At 33.1% G+C, this 19810-nt stretch overlaps 1 protein-coding gene across 1 annotated transcript; it reads left to right on the plus strand.

Annotated features, from left to right (window-relative positions):
* Nucleotides 1-17368: 17368 nt before the first annotated feature.
* On the plus strand, nt 17369-19483 carry LOC150035291 (uncharacterized). Its single transcript, XM_090315298.1, has 3 exons — nt 17369-18078; nt 18403-18792; nt 18889-19483. The coding sequence occupies exons 1-3, from the start codon at nt 17369-17371 to the stop codon at nt 19481-19483; spliced, it is 1695 nt and encodes a 564-aa protein (XP_090171424.1).
* Nucleotides 19484-19810: the final 327 nt, after the last annotated feature.

A 19810-nucleotide genomic window follows, 5' to 3' on the forward strand; every position in this document is an offset into this window, starting at 1 on the left:
TTCATTTACAAAAATTTAGGAATTTAATTAAAATAAATTTTAGTCTTACAAAAGTTTTTGCACAAATAACATAATGGAAGCTATAAATTGATACATTTAGAAAATTTATGGATACAATTATAAGTTTAGAGTTTAAGAGTCCGTTTGGGTTAACTTGAGAAAAAATATTTTTTAAAAAGTTCATGTTTATTTAAACAATTTTGACAAAAGTTGAAAATATTGTATTTTGAGTTATTGTCAAATACTCCAATTTTTCTAAAAATTACTTATTTTTTAAATTAAACATTTGAAATACATTTTAAACACACCATAAATTGATTTATTTTCTAAAGTTTAGAGATATAAATTGATATTAAAAAAACTATTTAGAAAATATTTCCAGAATTTATATAATTAATTTAATTAGTGGAGAATTAGTTTAGCAGCTGTTTCGTGGAAAAAGAAATTTTTGTAATTACCTGCCATAGATTTAACGAAAAGTCAAATGGAACGAAAGGGTAGGGAACGACAAGTCGTAAAGTGTTGGTCTTCGGAAACCGTCACATCGTTTTCGTGGATGTTTCATTGATAATAGAATATAATAATAACAAAATATTCTTAATTGCCAGCCAACGTGGCAATTGGCATTTGGAAAATGAGGGCTTTTTTTTTTTTTTTTAAGAGTCCAAATTGGAATTGATTGAGGGGGTGAAATTTATGAACACTGTTTTAGACTTTTTCTAATCATCCAATTAGAAAATTGAGACTCAGACGTCTAAATCTTTTCGCAGCCGGAGAGTTGTTCTTAAACCCTAATTTACGGATGGACCCCACCCCAGGCCAAATATTAATTATTAAGATAATTTACAGGTTATTTAATATTTTATAATAAATTTAATCTTTATGGTTGGAAAAATTCTAGAATTTAGTCGTTTGTATCTTTATAATTACAACATTAATAAACTTTTAAGATGATAGGACTAAACTCTAACTTTTTTTTTTCTTTTTCTTTTTAATCATTATAAATATACTTTTTGTGTTATGTATTTTAATATATGATTTTTAAATGTACTATTTTATTATGCATATTGAATAATAATTGTAAGTATGCAAATTGAGCTTTCGACTTCAAAAGAATGAATGCGTATCAATTCCAATTTGTTGAATGAGAAATTTTGTTCATATAACAAATTGTCACAACATTTTTTAAATTAATGACAAAATTATAAATGATCAAATGTGAGACTAATTAAAAGTACATGTGTTCCAAATTGAAATTCAAGATATAAGTTGGCAAATTATGGGGATGCCACAAGTTTTCATCGTGTGACCGTTGGATCGAATAAAATAATTGATTCAATTTGGTATTAATATTTGAGTTTAAGTTTAATTGAATAAAAAAAATAAGCATAATTTGGCCCAAAAGTCAACTAACACCCAAGTCCAATTAATTGGACCAAAGGACCAAGTTCATGAACCAACTAAGTCCAAGTCCATAAAGCCTATCTTAAAACTCTATGCTAAATCACCCTGAAGACCGAAGTTTTTTGGAGATACAAACTTTATGTTAAAACTCCAACTTCAAGAACATCGTTGCATTGCGCTTCTTCAAATCAAACGTATGCATTTAACATCAAGAACAAGCTGCAAAGTTCTCGTGATAAATCCATGTCGAGAACAAGCTATAGAGCCCTCAAGACAAATCAACATTAAGAACAAGCTACAAAACCCTAAGACGAATTTACTTTTTTTTAGAAAAGACATTAAATGATCATTTATTAGAGATTGTACTCACAATACTAAAATTAATACAAATACGAAGTTATTTTCAACAAATCAAATTTTTCCCAAAAAAAAAAAAAAAAATCTCATTCAACAGAGCTCATTTTGACATGTACTCCATGCAATTTCCCATATTAAAAGTTGTTTTTTTTTTGGATTTTGTGAGATTCATTTTCATTAAAAGTTCTTTCAAATTTTAATTTAAAATTTCGGATATATAAACGTTACTTCCATTTTATAAGGTTTGTTAATCACCTTTCTACCAATATTTTCAAAAATCGAATCACGTTTTAAAAATTAAAAAATAATTCTTTTTATTTTTAAAATTTTAGAATTCAATTAAGAAGTCAAATATTATTTTTTAAGAAATGAAAAAACTATAATAAAAAAATTGAAAGAAAACAAACATAAATTTTAGAAACTAAAACTTAAGTAAATGTTACAATATTAGAATGTTGAACAAAAAGTCAATGTGTCTAAATGTCGTAATTTCACACTTAATTCAGGCAAATTTCTAAGTCATCGGCACATCAATTCTGTTATCCTACATTTTATTAGATTTTTATCTATAATAAATTTTTATAAAAGATCCAGGATAATTTTGAAATTTTTATAAAAGAGGAAAGATATTACTGTAATTTTGAAAAGAATAGGGAAGTTTTTGAAATAAGGGACAAAGTTCGAGGGAGTATCTTTTATAACCCAGTGCCAAAGTTTTTTTATGAAAAAACTTGTGCGTTAATCTATGGGAAGATAAACGAAAACTTTGATTAATTAGTGTGTAATCTTTGATATTTGGGTTCTATGTTCGAAATAAATATGATTACCCCAAAAAAAAAACCACGTACGTAATATGCAAATATTTGTGTGGAAATGTCAACAGGGACACGACTTTATAAAGGTAGAATTAAATATAAATTTTTTAGTAGACTTCCCTCAATTCTCATAATGATGTTATACAACTTTCTTTATTCAATAATTATTGTTGGATATAGAAAGTCAAATTATTGATTTTGAGATTATTATTCATATCTTATCTACTAAGCTATACATTAATAATACAAGGTCACGTCTCAAAAGATAAGAGAAAAAGCAATTTGAGTATATTCATTAAAAAGAAAAAAAAAAAAAGACGGACTAGAGAAACAACAAATTTTAAAGTTTCATTTAGAAAAATGACAAAAAAGTTTTAAAATTATAAAAATAGCATAATGAATTTATATAATAAAAAATACTAATGAGTAAATGACGAAACTACCCTAAAACAATAAAATTAAGTACAAATGAAAATGCATACACTTCTTAATAAACAAGACGAATACCACAAATACATAGTATCTAAACATTTCGAAATTAAATACCACAAATACATAGTATCTAAACATTTCAGAAGCGAAATTAAATACCACAAATACATAGTATCTAAACATTTCAGAAGCGAAATTAAAAATCACCAAATATGGTCTTTTATGCAAGGAAAGATACGAGCCGGGGTTATTAGAAACTTATGGATGTATACAACAATGGACTTCCTCCAAGATGAGAAAGAACAAAGTTGCCGTCAATTGGGTCATTAGAAACTTATGTATACAACAATGGATTTCCTCCAAGGTGAGAAAGAACAAAGTTAGATTTTACCAGTAAAATTATTGGCAGATTTCATGATGATCTGACCATTGGAAATATGATTGCGTTTGACACCAAACCAGTTGTAGGGAGTCTTCATTCCATGTGACCATTTTGCTCATTGGAAAGCCAACTTTAAATACTATGAATCTCATAATGTCATTGTTGAAAATGATGTTCAAAGTAAAAACAAAAGAAGAAAACACGTGTGCAAGCAAAGGTCGGTAACCTGGTGAAGGTCGGCAACCTGGTGAGGGTGGTCGTTAAAAGCTAGACAAGATGATGGAATTCGTTGTTGAACCAACGATGAGATTGCAAATGAGAAAATAAGATTTTGGGGCAACTAAGTGAAGAATATGAAGATGAGATTTAGGGTTTTTTGTTATCTTCTTTTAATAAATAATAATTATTATGATAATAATAATAATAAGAAGAATATTAATATTAATATTAATAATAAACTGATAAATATATATACATATTTCAAACATTTAAAATTTAATTCTCATTTATATGTTTCTTTTTAGGTTCAACAAGCCATTTTTACATGTTTGTATATGAAAAATTGAAAACATCGTAAATATAAAGAAAAAGAAATCAAATGAATTTGATACCAATATGTATAAAATAATTAAAAAAATATTTAGATACAATTGAATTGGTAACAAACATATAAACAAATCAAAAGTTAGTTGGATAAAATCACATTTGATAATAAAAAATAAATTCAAATATAAATTGGAGAGAAAAAAACAGTTAAGTTTTTATTTATTCTTATTAAAAAAATCGATAAATAGTTAGATAAAATCTAATTTGATAATAAATTATAAATTCAAATATAATTCGGGGGAAAAAATTAGTAAGGGAGTTCGTTTATTTACAATTGCACTGTATTCATCATTCCATTCTCATAAGGTTCAACAATTACATTGTATTTATAACTTCATCAACCACAAAAACCAATGAAAAAACTAATTCGTTGTAGAGGAATAGCAAAATTGCAAAAATGAATACTTATTTGTTTGTTAAAAAGACAAATTAATGATTTAATAATATAATAAGATGATAATGAATAAAAGATAATTAAAAAAATATATAAAAAATGATCAAATTTAAATTAAACATACCGTTTATTATATGATAATAGGTATAAAATATTCCGTAAAATCTTAATTAAAATAAAAAATTTAATCCGAATTTAGAATCATAAAAAATGAATAAAATAATATAAAATCTAAAGATGTATTACAAATTAAAATCCAAATGGTGATAAACAAATTAAATATTGATTAATTCGAAATATTTTCGAAAAGTGGTTAAATAAAATAAAAACAAATAACTAATTTGAATCAATTAGGGAATAAAAATGAAGAAGATGTTGGTTTATTTTAAATCAATTCAAGTAGTTACCAAAATCTAATTTTTATATTAAAAATAAATTTAAACTTCAAAAGAAGGAAAAATAAGGAAGAGATTGGTTTATTTTAAATCAAATTCTAATTGTAAAGTTATAGGAAGTGATATTTCTTTTCGCAAAATATTAAAAGAATATAAAAATAGTATATACAACTAATTTATTAAAAATGTGAGAAATATAAACTAATTCATTCAAAATGTATGTATACAATTATGAAAAATAATATAAAGATTTGAATAAAATATATGGATAAAAGAAGTTTTTAATAATATATGGATATTTCAAATATAAATTTAGTAGAAAAATCTATATATTTTATTAATGTGAGATAAATTTGAAATGTGGTTAAATATAATCTAAAATAATAATAAAATATAGAGATTATGTTAACTACATGAGCAAAATTAGGAGTTAGGAAGGCAGTTGTCCTTGACAAATATAACAATTATCCTATCCTGTTTTTTATTTTGGAATTCCTAGTATTTGTAGTTTCACCAACAATATCTAGAACAAGGCAATTTAGAAATTTGTGGCCATGTGAATGTCACATGAGTTGCTATAATTCTTTCCGGGTAATTTTGCTATTTTTCAGAATGAAACCTCAAATTCCGTCATAAACTCCAATTTCCAAAAAAGCCAAGGGCTAACAAGAAAAATAGTGAATTTTAACTTTTCATTTCTAAGAATAGTAGATGATCATTTTATTCATAAAAACTTTTCATTTCTAAGAATAGCATATGATCATTTCATTCATAAAAAGGGCAAAACAAATTAAAAAATAAAAAATAAACTACCCACAACCATACCAATGTGATTGCAATTGAATTATTAAGAAATATTCGTAATTACATTGTAATTAAAACAAATATCTAGAAACTATCGATTGGTCAGATTCTGATCTCCAACCAAGTTGCCGCCATTTTCCTCCCCGAAATGGGCTCCTCTGCCAACAATGGTGCGACAAATTGGTTAATGCCAACACCTTCTATATGTTTGGTTTACCTTTTCATAATGGCTTGATAGGAATTACTTTGGAAAGAAGAGACTCTGCAAACCCTTGGTCGATGGTGGACTAAGTCAAGCTTTTTGTCTACACACCCATGGATTTGATTAGTTAGAAAAGGATGAAAATTGAAAAATTAGATAAAATAAAATTTGAAATTGAAGATAAAATCAAATATGATATTTGAAAAAAACTTATATTCAATTTTTTAAAAAGATTACATCTGATTTGAATTAGTTGTAGCATAACTGACAGATGGGGGCATTTTAGGGTTAAAGAAAAATTATTAGGGTTTTGTAGTCATTAAAGGTCTTTTAAAATTTTTTATGATACTTCCAACAGGATATTTATGTGATCTACAAATACAGTTTAATTAGTTTCCAAAGAACGCCCAACAAATGCACTAAACTTAAAAACAAATACACTACACTTGAAATCACTTAACCAAACCATCTAGATCGTTTTTGAGCTTACCCAAAATTTTGTAACAATATTTTTTGTTGGTTCTAGACCAAAATATTAGTTTAAAAAGTGAGGGATAAAAATTTTATCTAAATAATTGCATTCATAAAGAAAGAAACCGATTTAGATTGGAGTATGAAAATCCAAATAAAAAATCATCCATTGAAATTACTAACCAATTATGATCTGGGGTTCATGTCAATCGTGGAGATCTTATGAATAGAAACAAACAAACAATATTCGATGATGGTACATCCTTCAACCTTCTTTCATCGAATCAGTCAAGGTGGGTATAACACCCCCAAGGTAAACAAGTTAATATCAACACCATCTACATGTTTGGCCTACCTTTTCACAATGGCTCCATATGAATCACTTTGGAAAGAAAGACTCTGCGACTTAAACTATTGGTCGTGGTCGATTAAGTCAAGTCTTTCATCCTGTAGATTTGATAGTTAAGTCAAGCCTCCAAAGTAGATTTATCGTCGATTGAGGAAAAAATAAATAAAATCAGCAAGAAAAAGGTGAAAATTAAAAAATTAGATAAAATAAAATTTGAAATTGAAGATAAGATCAAATATGATAATTGAAAAAAAAAAATACATTTGATTTTTAAAAAAGATTTACATTCGACTTTTAGAATTTGAAAAGTGTCCGGAGATAATTTAGGAGAAAATCAAGATTCATGCTATAAAAAATTGCAAATGACATAATTAGTTGTAGTGTAATTGAAAATCCTGATGGCATTTTAGGGTTAAAGAAAAATAAGAACACTTGTGAGAGTGTATTTGCTATAAATTTGATGGAATTTTTATTTTGCTATTCTTCCCAACGGAATCTTTAAAACAAAAAAATAATATGATTCAAGATTATAAAAAAAGACTAATTAATAAAATGAGATGTTTTTTGATATTCCACGTTTAAAACAATTTTATAATAAAGATAATCAAATAAATAATTTAAAAACGTATGATTTAGTTATGATTAAGAGAAAATATACTATAAATATAAAGTTAGTTAGGAAAACTAATATGATACCAGATTTGAAAATCCAAAAAAAATTAGTTGTTGTAGAAGATTCAAATATTCAAACTAACTATTAAATTTGATACAGAAATTCAAAACAACGGTCAAATCGCAAGATTTATGGAAAATTATCCGCTTGAAATAATGATGTTAGTTGGTGTTGAAAGTCTGTTGGGATATATAGTTGAGCAATTAATTATAGTCTAATTAATACAGATGAATTAATCACACTGCAATTAAAAAAGACGATAAGGACATTTTAGGATTTTAAAAAGTTGGACTCACATGATATCCATGCGTTTTGTTATAATTCAAAATTACTCCGATTTTTGCTATTTTTCAAATGATAGTGTAATTATTGCTATATACCTGATTTTTCTAAAAGTTGAGTGGCTCTCCTCTTGCCACATAGTAGAATTTAAAGAAGAAACTAAAAGATAAGAAAATTTCATTTTTGCCTTTTCTATATGTTTTTATCCATTCGAAACCTTCTGTTAGGGTTTGCTATTCTTTCTAACTTTCTCTCCATTGTATTAGTTATTCCATGAAGATCGAAAAAGAAATTAGAAGAAAAAGAACATGCAAGTTGAAAGACACAGAGAAGAGAAGAAGAAGAACACGATCTATAGTGATTCGGTGAGAAATCACCTACATCCACTCTTCAAGGTTTATTTCTCTTTCAAAGCTTTCTTCTTTTTACTGATTTCTTGTGTCATCAATATTTTCCTTTCCATATTTGTTTTATATACATAGATATGTTTGTAAATAGGTTACAAAACAGGTAAGCTAAAAACAACATTCATAGATTATTTGTTGTTTCAACAAATATTAAGAACTTTCTATTTTCTTGTAATTTATATAGATGAACTGTAACTTCATCTTTGAACTTCAAGGTATATTTTTTAGCTCAACTCTTTTACAAATTCTCCACCTTGAGTTAAAGTGTTTTTGTCTTGAAAACCTTGGTCTTGTTTTTCAAATCTAGACTTCTACTGAACGGTCTACTATTTCTAGTAGACCTCAGCAATACTCTAGCTTAAATCGATGCACTGTGATAACGGGCAGAAATACACGTTATCATAGTGCTGAATTCTTAAACAATGTCGGATTGCATTGATGAAATATGTTAAATTGCGTCCATTAAGCATAAATTTTATAATATTGCGGTCGCATGTGTCCAATGCATTAGAGCAGTTGATCTTTATATTTTTGTGCAGAATAATATATTAACGCAATGCAAAGAATGCGATCACAGGAATACATTGGTCGAGTGCAACTTCATCGCAAGACTTTGCGTTGATTGTGCTCGCAAACATTCACCCAAGAAGAATCACCGCAACATGGTGGACACATCCGGACGAAAGGACAATTAAGATCGATGGGACAGAAAGCTGACGGCAGTCGGATCCAAATTAAGTTGACAGCCGATAGCGGTCATAAAGTACATCCAGCTTTATCGGTGACAATTATCCGACGCATTAGTTAGGAATTAAAGTTGTCCCATCTGTACAACAGTAGAGATAAGTCATCTTTCACCTTTGATGCCCTATAAATACCAAATGCATTCTTCAGAGAAGGGGTTAAGTAGTCGATTATTTCATCATTTTACAAGTTCGCGTCTTTGCCCATAGTCTTCTTTCATTTTAAGGCGGATGCGAGGAAGAAGATGTGTCAATAGATCGTTCTGGAAAGCTTTGGAAAGCACCGGAAGCTCCAAGACAGAGAGAGGGCCGACGCCTGTGGAAGCGGGAATATTTATAGATCAGAATAGAGATTCAGTGTAAAAAGCCTCAGTCAGCAAGGAATTGCTATTAGGCTCTCTACCTTTAATTTCCATTATCATTATGTACTCAATTCAGTTATACGAATGGAACGTCTTCCTCTATATTTTTTCACTCTCTGTAATTCACGCATGAGTAGCTAAAACAGTTGAATGGGTTGAGAAGCCTTTAGCTAGCACAACTAGGGAGTCTTCATTCTTTGTGATTATCTTGTTTATGTATGCTTCATTTGTCTATTAGAGATACTCGGGAGGGTAATCTAAGGAAATGATCTAGACTTGGGAAGGTCAGGTGAATATCTAGGTTTGGAAGAACCAGATTAGAACACATAAACGAGAGATAGACGCTTAGGAATGAGCACTATTTGTTATTAACGCATTGCATGCATCTTAGTAATAAGATATGATTGTATGCGGTCATCTTGCTTACATGCATTTTGCATCAACGCATAGGACAAGAGTAGAGACTTAGGGATAAGCCCTATGGACATTTGTATTCAACACATGCGTCCTAGACTTAAGAGCATCGCATTTACATTGGGAAATGACTTGTTGTGCATGGTTGTAACATGATCGCAAAGTTTGACGCATTCCCAAGTAACGCTAGCTAAAGATCTTCTCAACCCATTCATTGCATACTCATTGCATCTATCAACGCAACTCTCTTTCTCAAATCCGCCGCTTTTATTTACTTTTTTTTCATCAACACAACAACACAACAAACACCCACACTTTATTTATTTACTTGGTTACCACAAAGTTTTCATAAACATTATCAACGCAACTATTTTCACAACTCCATGTGTTCGACCCTGGACTTACCAGGAAACTCAAAGGAATTTACACTTGAATTCTGCTGGAAAAACTTGGTTGCACAAAGCAATCCATCAACGCATATCATCCATACTCCCACTTCATAAAATTCAAGCATCACATTGCTTTAGTCAGAAAATCAGATAAGTTTTCTTCTGTCTTCATCTTTTCAATTTTGATTTTGTCTTTCTCTACCTCATACCTAATAAAAATGTAAACGTATATCCACATGTTTGGTTATGTCATGAAACTGCGGGTTTTTAGTTAGACAAATAGCACTTTGATTATCACATTTAATGCTTACCGTCTTCCGATTGAAACCAAAATTTGATAATAGTCCTTGTAGCCATTTAGCTTCTTTTATAGCTTCTATTAAAGCAATAAATTATGATTTTGTGGAAGATAGAGCCACAATAGATTGTAAGTTAGATTTCCAGTTGATAGTATTGATAGGCCTTTAAGAGAGATATATTTTCTACATTAATTCCCTCAAAATTGTGTTATTTGTTTACTTTCAAAGTTCATTTTGTAGGTAAAACAGTCTCGAGAGCAATTAGGAGTCATTTTGAGAAAATTCGACTAAAAGGGATAAAAATAACCAAGAAGTCAACAAAGTTGAAAAGAATCAAAGTAATTACCCACATATCATCAGACCCAGCGTCATGACCCTCCTAGAAGCGTCGAGCAACGCTTGAAGACAGAAAGCACCCATCTGTTGCAAAACAGGGCAAAATTGCAACGCTATGAAGTTTAACGAAATTGTCCGTGCGCGCACGTGCGTTTTGCACAACTGAGTTGAAGGAAATCGGAAATGAGATTTCCATGAGTAGGAGAACAAGACTATTCCAAATTATAATCATGAATTAACATATATTTACAGTTGACTTCAAAAGAAATGGTTATACAAATATTTCCAGAAATTACAGCATGAATAAATACAAATGTACAGAGGGAAACTCTACACACATAAGGAGAAACGTCTCCACGCTTCGTTGAGCACAAATTCTGGAACAATAGTAACCTCGAACGCCCGATCTACACGACTGCAACACCGCAGCAATGAACACCGCAAGAACACTTCGCGCTCGTCCTCAATGATCTCCTTGGTCACAAAATTTTTCGCAACATGAACTCCTCTGCAACAGCGAATGGCCTCTACAGCACCACGAATAGCCTCCAGAAAACCTCGACAGTGTCGAGTTGAGTTTGACACCACCAACAAGGCGACTTTGGTATTCTCGGTGTGAGAATCCAAAAGGTGGGCTCTGTTCGGACTTGGTATGAGGCAAACGAAGGGCAGAAACAACGATCGTATACACGACTGGGCAAGTGAGAGAAGTCAGAGACCTCTCGTATAGGTCGATGCCCAATCGTTTAGATAAAACTATGTGATTGTCTAGCAAAAGCTATGTGATCGTTTAGCTTGGTCTGTCGCGTACAGACTCTACACGATCGTTTACCTTGGACCAGCGATTGTCTAGCAAAGCTATGTGATCGGTTAGTAAACATTGCACGATCGTTTAGCTCGCACATGCACAATTATTTAGCTCGCTCAGGCGTCGTTTAGTAAATCTGTATTTATTTGACAACTTCATGAGTTTCTTTTTCACCAGAGAGAAAACTCAAATTCCTTTTCAAACTTTTGTAAAAAAAAACTTCTTTTCAAAATAGGAAACTACTTTCCTTTTAAACTCACGGTTACCATGATCTAATAACCACCCACTACTTTAGTTATTTAAAATAAAAAGAATAATTATCTTATAATTAATATTATTATAAATATAAATGATAACCAACTTATCATACTATATTTATACCTATAGTTTTAATATTTCGTCTCATGAAACATATAAACCATAGTTCTTTTTCTATTCCATGGTACTTAATGTAAATCTTATTTACATCAATCCTCCACTAGATGTATCTTATACATCATACCGATTATATCATATATAATCAAAATACATCTTGTCAATTTGAACATTTCAAATCAACACGAATAACTGATCCTCAACAGAATCTAAGCTACCAAGGGGACCTCATGGACCTGTAGATCTGAAGCTCCAACGGTACGTGAATAACTGACTAAACTCTTTAGTCACAGGATCCACCATCCATCAACTGCCAGGCACTCCACTAAAGACCAACAGCTGAACTCTCCACAGTACAGATATATTATGTGTCCATCTTAACCAATCAGTAGTGCGACAACCCTTCAGAGATCGTTCGTAAGTACAGCTAGGCCAATAACCATTATGCCCCTGTAGTTACATTTGTTTCCTTAAGTACCACTAATCCCTCTAATGAACATAAGTCATAGTCCTACTATGACTAAGTCTTCTCTTCCAAAGAGAAGCTGTGTCCACTATGTTCAAGCCCCGGAATCAGCCCTTAAGTGAGTTATCTCTCTACTTATCCCGCTTCGGGAAAGGAGGGAATTCCATATCGTGAATTGAGTTCCCAGCTCCCAGATCAGACAAGTCCCCAAAAAGGTAGGCATGTTGAGTTGGAAATCTAGCCACTCTCACCCATACTAATCAAAGGACTACCCTCAAAGGCAGGAGTTCACAAAACACTCAGGATTGAAGTCGTGTCACCTATGGTCGTTTAGGTGAGATGTAAGTCTCTAGTATCAATAGCGTTATATACAGAGTCTAGTCATCTCGTGGTCTAGATCTTATACAAACTCTTTGTATAGGACACTTTCGCTCCACGTCTCCACTTGAATGGTCAGGATCAACCATCTGTAGTAGTTTACAATACTTGCAAACCTCTATAAAGCGGGTCGTATCTGTAGTGTCACCATGATCAGGTATCCCACCTTAATCCTTATATTACAGACCGATTTAGGTTTTCACTTAAGGCATGATCCACTTGTATATCACATATACATGCTTAAGTTCATATAAGATAACTGAGGTGTTTTGTTTATTGGACATGAGTAAATGCCATAATTAAATAACACTTATTTTATTCATTAAACAATGTGTATCTTTACAAAACAATGAGTCTCCGGGAGAATTAGGATAACAATCCCAACATGAGCGTCAGCACAACGTCAAGACCCTAGCCCAATGCTTCTTGGTTTTTTACGATTTAGCGTTGTAAGGCTAGACCCAGCGTCGCAACGCTAGACCTGTGACTATAAAGTAGTTTTTTTCATTTTAGGTAGAAAAGAGGCAAAATTCTTCATAGAGTCCGAAGTTTCTCTCTTCACCAATTCAACTCCTTGGTAACCTTTTCTCTAATTAGTTAGATTTCCATTTTCTTTCTTTGATCATTGTAATGGATTTCTTCATAGATTTATCTATGGATTTGTGAAGTAATTTTTTCATTCTTGTTTTTAGTTTCAAGAATTCTTGCAATCTTTTTGAGTTTTCTGCTTTTCCTTATAAATTGTATTATGAAATTATGGATTCTTGAATCAGTTTTAAGTTCTAAAAGCATGTTTAGGGATTTTTGTCTTTTAAGCATGTTAAGCCAAGATTATTAGTTTTGCTACAATCTTGATTGGATATGTTGCTAGGATGTATTCATGTATAAAAATTTCTAACTAGGGTCTACTAAGTGGCAAAAGTTAATTTTGTATTGATGGTTATTCTTAGAATACATAAATTGCTAGATTCAAGGATAAATTCGGTTAATTGAATATGGCTATCTTGACAATTAAGCGACACAATTGAATTCTCGAACTTAATGCATATGTTTCTATTCTATATGGACTCTATCGAACCCAAGAGAACTAGAGGCATATAGGTTGATTAGAGTAAGCCCTTTCCAACTTTAATCAATAGTTAGAACGCTTTCTTGATTAGAATTCACTAGCTATCTGCCTTTGTAGAGGTTATCCAAGTCGAGTCAAGCGAGTAGTTGTGTGCATAATTCGTTTGCATGATTAATTTGTAGAAATCGATGATAGAGATTGCATTGAATGTCTAACTTGAACTAGAAATAGGATTGAACAACATTTGCTTGAAATTATCTTTTATCCTTTGGTTTTCAAGTATGTTTCTTGTTTTATCAAAACCCCGGTTTTATTGCTTTTATAGTTGAACTTAGTTTAAAAAAAGATTAAACAAGCCTTCCCTATGGATCGACTCCGTGCTTGCCACTTATGCTACTTGTTAGTATAAGATGTAGGTTTCGTTGATTTACAAATATTTTTGTTTCGGTACGAGTCGAATTAACGACATCGATTCGAGAACGAACAAAATGGCGCCGTTGCTTGGGAAGCTAGCCCATTTAATCTCTTTCTTAGTTAAATTCAACTTGTAAACTTTAAAAACACCAAAAAGATTTTTCTTTCTATGAGTCATTTGTTTTAATATAGTAGATATGAATATCTTTTATGTTCTTCTTTCGAGACAAGCAGCTCAACATAAGAAAGAACAAGAGGTAAGAGAAGTAAATGAACTTAAAAATCAAGTTTTTCAACGAACATTACCCTTCTTGGGAGATATCAAACCAAACACTGATGTCGATACATGCCTCTTCCTCCAATTCAGGTACTTCTCTAGAAGAATTAATTAAGGAGGTTTCTAACAATTCTTGTGAGATTATGCAGGAATCCTCCCTTAGTCAACAAGAATCCCCTAGTTTCCAACAAGATAGCTTCAGTTTTGCAACTGAAGTTAAAACTGAATTTATTAATTTGAGTAACCTCGTTGCTCAGATTACTGAATTAGTAAGGAGACTAGAAGATTTTTGGGATCAACAATCTTTTAGTAATACTAAATTTTGCAGTGAAGTTGCTTGCATTGACTATAATGCTGAGCAGCTAGTTCCTCGAAGTATAGGTCAATGTGAACTTGCTAATTCTTCTTTTCAGTGTGTTCAGGAACTTATTGAGTCTCACCTAAGGACTCAAACCCCTATGCTCATTGAGAAAGAGTCTCTACCTCAACTTGTACATCTAGGGCTTACACTGGACAGTCGTTCAGAGCCCTCCATTGTCTATTGCACCAAGATCGATACATTTGGGAAATTCTCTCAATCGACTGACGAAGAAGATATTTACTCACCGTTGTACCAAAAACAAGTCAGTAAGGTAGAATATGAGTCACAACTTCATATCGAGGAGTCTCAGTTAAGTGGGATCGAGGTTATCAAATCTCGTTCTCTTCTTCCCTCTGGCATCTCATATATTTTTTATTACTGCTCATATTATCCTTACAAGTCAGAGTCAGTTGTCGAGTCTTTTCTTTCTTTTGACTCTTTTGGGTCATTTGAGTCTCTCGATTCTTTCTTTTTCTCTTTTTTTTGTCAAAGATTAAAAAAACAAAATTCGACCTATCTGGTTCTCATCAAAAGATGAGTACTTTTATAGCTTTCCATGCTATATTGATTCATCTAAGAGAGGATCGGAGAAGTATGAAAATTTTTACGTATCATGAAAAGATAAAAAGACAGGTTGCATCAAGCAATCGATGTTAAAAAAATTTCCTTCCTGGAGGTAGCCAAGTGATAACTTGTAGAAATACAAGTTGTTATGACTCAAAAGTTGGAACATTAGGGTCTTTAATGATAAAATCTAATCATTCTTAGAGAAAACGCATGTAATTACTCAAACACTATCAAAATCATGCAAAAAAGTGTTTATTACTAAAATACTGCGGCACTAACGCATAATATTGCAAGATTTCAACAAAGATTCCAAGTGTCGAAGGCAACGTCAACGCATAGGCATGCGTCGAGGGGTTTCAACGCAGTAAAAATTCATTGATTCAGGTTGTTTGTGTCAAATCACCACTTACAAGCATGGGCATGTGCAGCTGGCGGCATCTGAAAAGTATCTGAGTGTCAGGTGGCTGACCAGGGTATGGAATTTAATGCTGCCCTATCATCAAGTTGGTGAAGAACAACTTCTATAAATAGAAGAAATCCCACCAGATGAGATGATCTTAGCTCAAAATTGTATAATTCTGAAATTTAGAGACTTAGAGCTATATTGCTGTGACGAGAAGAACACAAGAGGGAAGAGATCCATCCCCACCGTCGATCAAAGAGTGGAGAAAGCTGAACTCGAGAGAGAATTTTCTTCTATTTTCTTCTACAAGTTGATTGTACACGAATTCGAATTGAGCCAAAGAGGATAAGATATTGTACTCTGCAGCTTGACTCTTTTATTTTCATCTGAATTATAATTCTCTTCGTCCCATTTTATTGAGTATTGATCATGTAAAGACAATCAGTTTCTTTATGAATTCACATATTTGATCTACTTCACTTCGCCACTGTTTATTTCTTACTTTACGTTAGATGCATCTATAACTTCATGCAAAATCCATTTTTAAACGCTTAAGCCAACTAAATCACTTGGTAAAAGATACTTTAGCTTGAATTGTTCGAGAGAATAAACAAGAAAGTATTAAGTTAGAAACGCTTAGTACATCTAGAGATAGACGCACTGGTGTTTTATTGCATTCTGTGACTAACGCATACATCCTAGAGATAGGAAATTGTATGACATTTGCATTGAGAAGTGCTGAATAGAAAGTAAGCAGAAATCTAATGCATAAATGGAGATAATCAAGTCATTTCATCCGCATCATATTCTTATATGTATACATCTCAATTAGATCGACACATATCCCCTGCACTAAACTCCATTTTCACATGACCCCTTGTTTTCTACTTGACCCTTTTTGTTTCTTCTTGCACGCACACAACAAACTTAGTGTAAATAACTCATTTCACATTCACTTAGGATACTTCTACATTAGCTGCAACGCAAGCTTTGCGTTAGCTTTAATCGGAATCCCTAAGTTCGACCCTGGACTTACTAGGAATCTGATTTGGATTTATACTTGGATCTGAATCAGGAGAACTTAAACGCATATAGAGGAGTGTCACGCGTCTCTTCACACATCACTAACGCATCACTAATGCATCAACTCATCATTCACATTTGCACTTATTTTTCCAATTATCTTATACAATACACTCTTAAGCTCACATCACGAATTCAACGAACAAGTTTTTGGTGCCATTGCCGAGGATTTAGCAACAATATTAACCAAAAAATTTTCTTGTATCCTTTGTAGGAAAACTACAGCTGAGGGAGTATTACGAGTTAAGCTGAAGCTTGTAAACGTTTATGAGAAGGGAAAGCACTCCTGAACTTGTATATGACCCCAAAATTGAAAGGATCTTCCGAGGAAGAAATCGATCTAATCGTCGCCATAGGTTATGGAAATAATTACTCAGACAGCAAATTAGGCAACAACAAATGGTGGACGAGCAAGAAAATCATAACTTAGCTCAACAGCTAACCCACGCTGCTCAAAATCCTATCATAATGGCAAACAGTAGTACGCGTCCCATGCGGGAGTATGCGTCTCCTGTGTTGTATGATTTCTCACTAGGTATCATATATCCAATGCCAGATGGAACAAGATTTAAGATAAACTATGTGATGTTACAAATGCACCAAACCGCTGGACAATTTGGGGGTGCTCGGTGAGAAGACCCTCACGCCCACATGAAACATTTCTTAGAGACGTGCAACTCATTTGTTATTCCTGGGATCACTCCAAAAGCTATCAAGCTATCTTTATTCTCATATTCTCTGCGTGACGACACAAAGCAATGGGTAAATCCTTTGGAGCCTGGGCAGATCACGACCTGGGAAAAGTTGGTGGAGAAATTCATGCAGAATTTCCCACCCACCACGAACGCAAGGAGGCAGAGAGAAATAATGAACTTCGAGCAAGAAGAATTCAAAACCTTGAGTGCTGAATGGGAGCACTTTAAAGGACTAGTCAAGAATTACCCCAATCACGGACTACCGTTAACTATCCAGATGGAAACCTTTTTTGGCAGATTAAATAGAGCATCTCAAATGGCAACCGACGCCGCTGCCATTAGCAGTATCATGGACAAGTCTTATAATGAAGCTAAGGAAATACTGGACCGCATAGCCAAGCATAATATGAAATGGGTAGATGACACTTACGACGCAAGATCTGATAGAAAGAGACGATCTCAGAATGTGAACTCTATTAATTCTAACGCAATAGCCACGCTCTCTGCACAAGTGGCTACCATGACAAACCTTTTGCAGAATATATCACTGGGGAACGCATCACACTCGCAAAAGGTAAATCAGGTGGAAACATTCGTACAACCCATGGTTAGCTGTGTGGGATGTGGAGATCCTCATTCCTACACTGATTGCCCACATAATCCACAGTCGGTATGCTTTATTAAAAATAACCCATTCTCGAACACCTATAATCCCGGATGGAGGCATCATCCAAATTTCTCTTGGGGAGGTTACCAATAGAAGCAACACCAACCAGGGGTAAATCAGCAACATAGGCAAGGACCGCCGCCTAGATTCCAACCATCGTAGCAGCTGCACCAACAATCCTTTAATAGAAGAAGTCATGCATCGAGTTCAGCATCTTCGCTTGAAAACCTCTAGAAGGAATATATCACCCAGAACGACGCATTGCTAAAAAGCCAAGCATCATCCATCAGAAATCTGGAGATACAGGTGGGGTAAATTGCCAGTGAGCTGAAGAATCGACTGCTAGGAGTCTTACCCAGCAATACAAAAACCCTAGGAAATAACAACGAAAAAGAGCAATGTCATGTGGTGACATTGGGAAGTGGCAGACCTCTTGTAGAAGGAACCGTGAACCCAAGAACCAACAATCCTTCAAATAAGTACAACACATGCCCAACGGCATTGGAGGATAAAAAAGAACGGACGTTAGAATCCATTAGCCATTCAAACCCAAGCACGTCTAATGTAGAAGAACCTGCGGTGCAGCTGAAAGCACCATTTCCCAGACGCTTGCTGAAGAAGAATGATGAGCAGCAGTTTAAGCGTTTTCTTGAACTTCTGAGGCAACTGCACATTAATATCCCAGTTGTAGTAGCCTTAGAAAAAATACCGAAGTACGTCAAGTTCTTGTAGGATATTCTAACAAAGAAGAGAAGAATCAGCGAGACAAAAGTAATTACTCTAACGCGGGAGTGCGATGCGTTTGTCAGCAACAAATTACCCAAGAAACAGAAAGATCCGGGAAGCTTCACAGTCCCATGCTCAATCGGAGGTTTGGATGTAGGACATGCAATGTGTGATCTGAGAACAAGCATCAACCTCATGCCACTCTCAATTTTCAAGAAATTGGGAATTGGTGAAGTACTACCCACTTCTGTAACGCTTCAACTCGCTGATAGGATGATCATATATCCTAAAGGAAAGATTGAGGATGTTCTGGTGAAAGTTGACAAACTCATATTCCCAGGGGATTTCACCATCCTTGATTATGAAGCAGACAGGGATGTACTAATCATTCTTGGACGACCCTTTCTCGGCACTGGGAAAGTACTAATAGATGTGTACAAGGGAGAACTAACCATGCGCGTAGACAACCAGGAAATGAAATTTAATGTGTTAAACACATTAAAATTTTTGGATAATGAAGAATGTCAATTTAACAAAATAGAGTTGCCTGAAGAAGCGACCCAAGTTTGTGAGGTACTTGCGTTGGAAGAAACCATGAAGAAACTCGAGCCACCAATTCTAAGTAAACGGCAGACGAAGCCAACGCGTCCATCATTGGAAGAACCACCAGAACTATAACTGAAACCTTTACCTAACCACCTTAAATATGCTTTTCTTGGATCAAACTACACTCTACCTGTAATTATTTCAGCAAATTTTTCTGAGCCTAATGAATGTTTTCTTTTGTAGATGTTGTAAAAACACATGCGAGCAAAAGGATGGATGCTGGTTGACATCTGTAGCATCAGCCCATCATACTGCATGCACAAAATCAACCTAGGAGAGGGGGAGACTGGATTAATTGAGCCTCAACATAGGCTAAATCCCATAATGAAGGAAGTAGTCAAGAAAGAGATCATTAAGTGGTTGGACACAGGAGTAATATACCCTATCTCTGATAGTTGT

This window comes from Benincasa hispida, chromosome 7 (assembly GCF_027475165.1).
Source record: "Benincasa hispida cultivar pf3 chromosome 7, pf3_genome.v1.1, whole genome shotgun sequence".
In the NCBI taxonomy this organism is placed as follows: Eukaryota; Viridiplantae; Streptophyta; class Magnoliopsida; order Cucurbitales; family Cucurbitaceae; genus Benincasa; species Benincasa hispida.

Bases quoted from the DNA above. Each gene is read 5' to 3' on its own strand.
- LOC150035291 (XM_090315298.1), top strand. From the start codon at position 17,369: ATGAAACATTTCTTAGAGACGTGCAACTCATTTGTTATTCCTGGGATC. The intron at 18,079-18,402 runs GTCGGTATGCTT...GTAAATTGCCAG, and splicing joins GATTGCCCACATAATCCACA to TGAGCTGAAGAATCGACTGC. The intron at 18,793-18,888 runs GTACGTCAAGTT...TGCGTTTGTCAG, and splicing joins GCCTTAGAAAAAATACCGAA to CAACAAATTACCCAAGAAAC.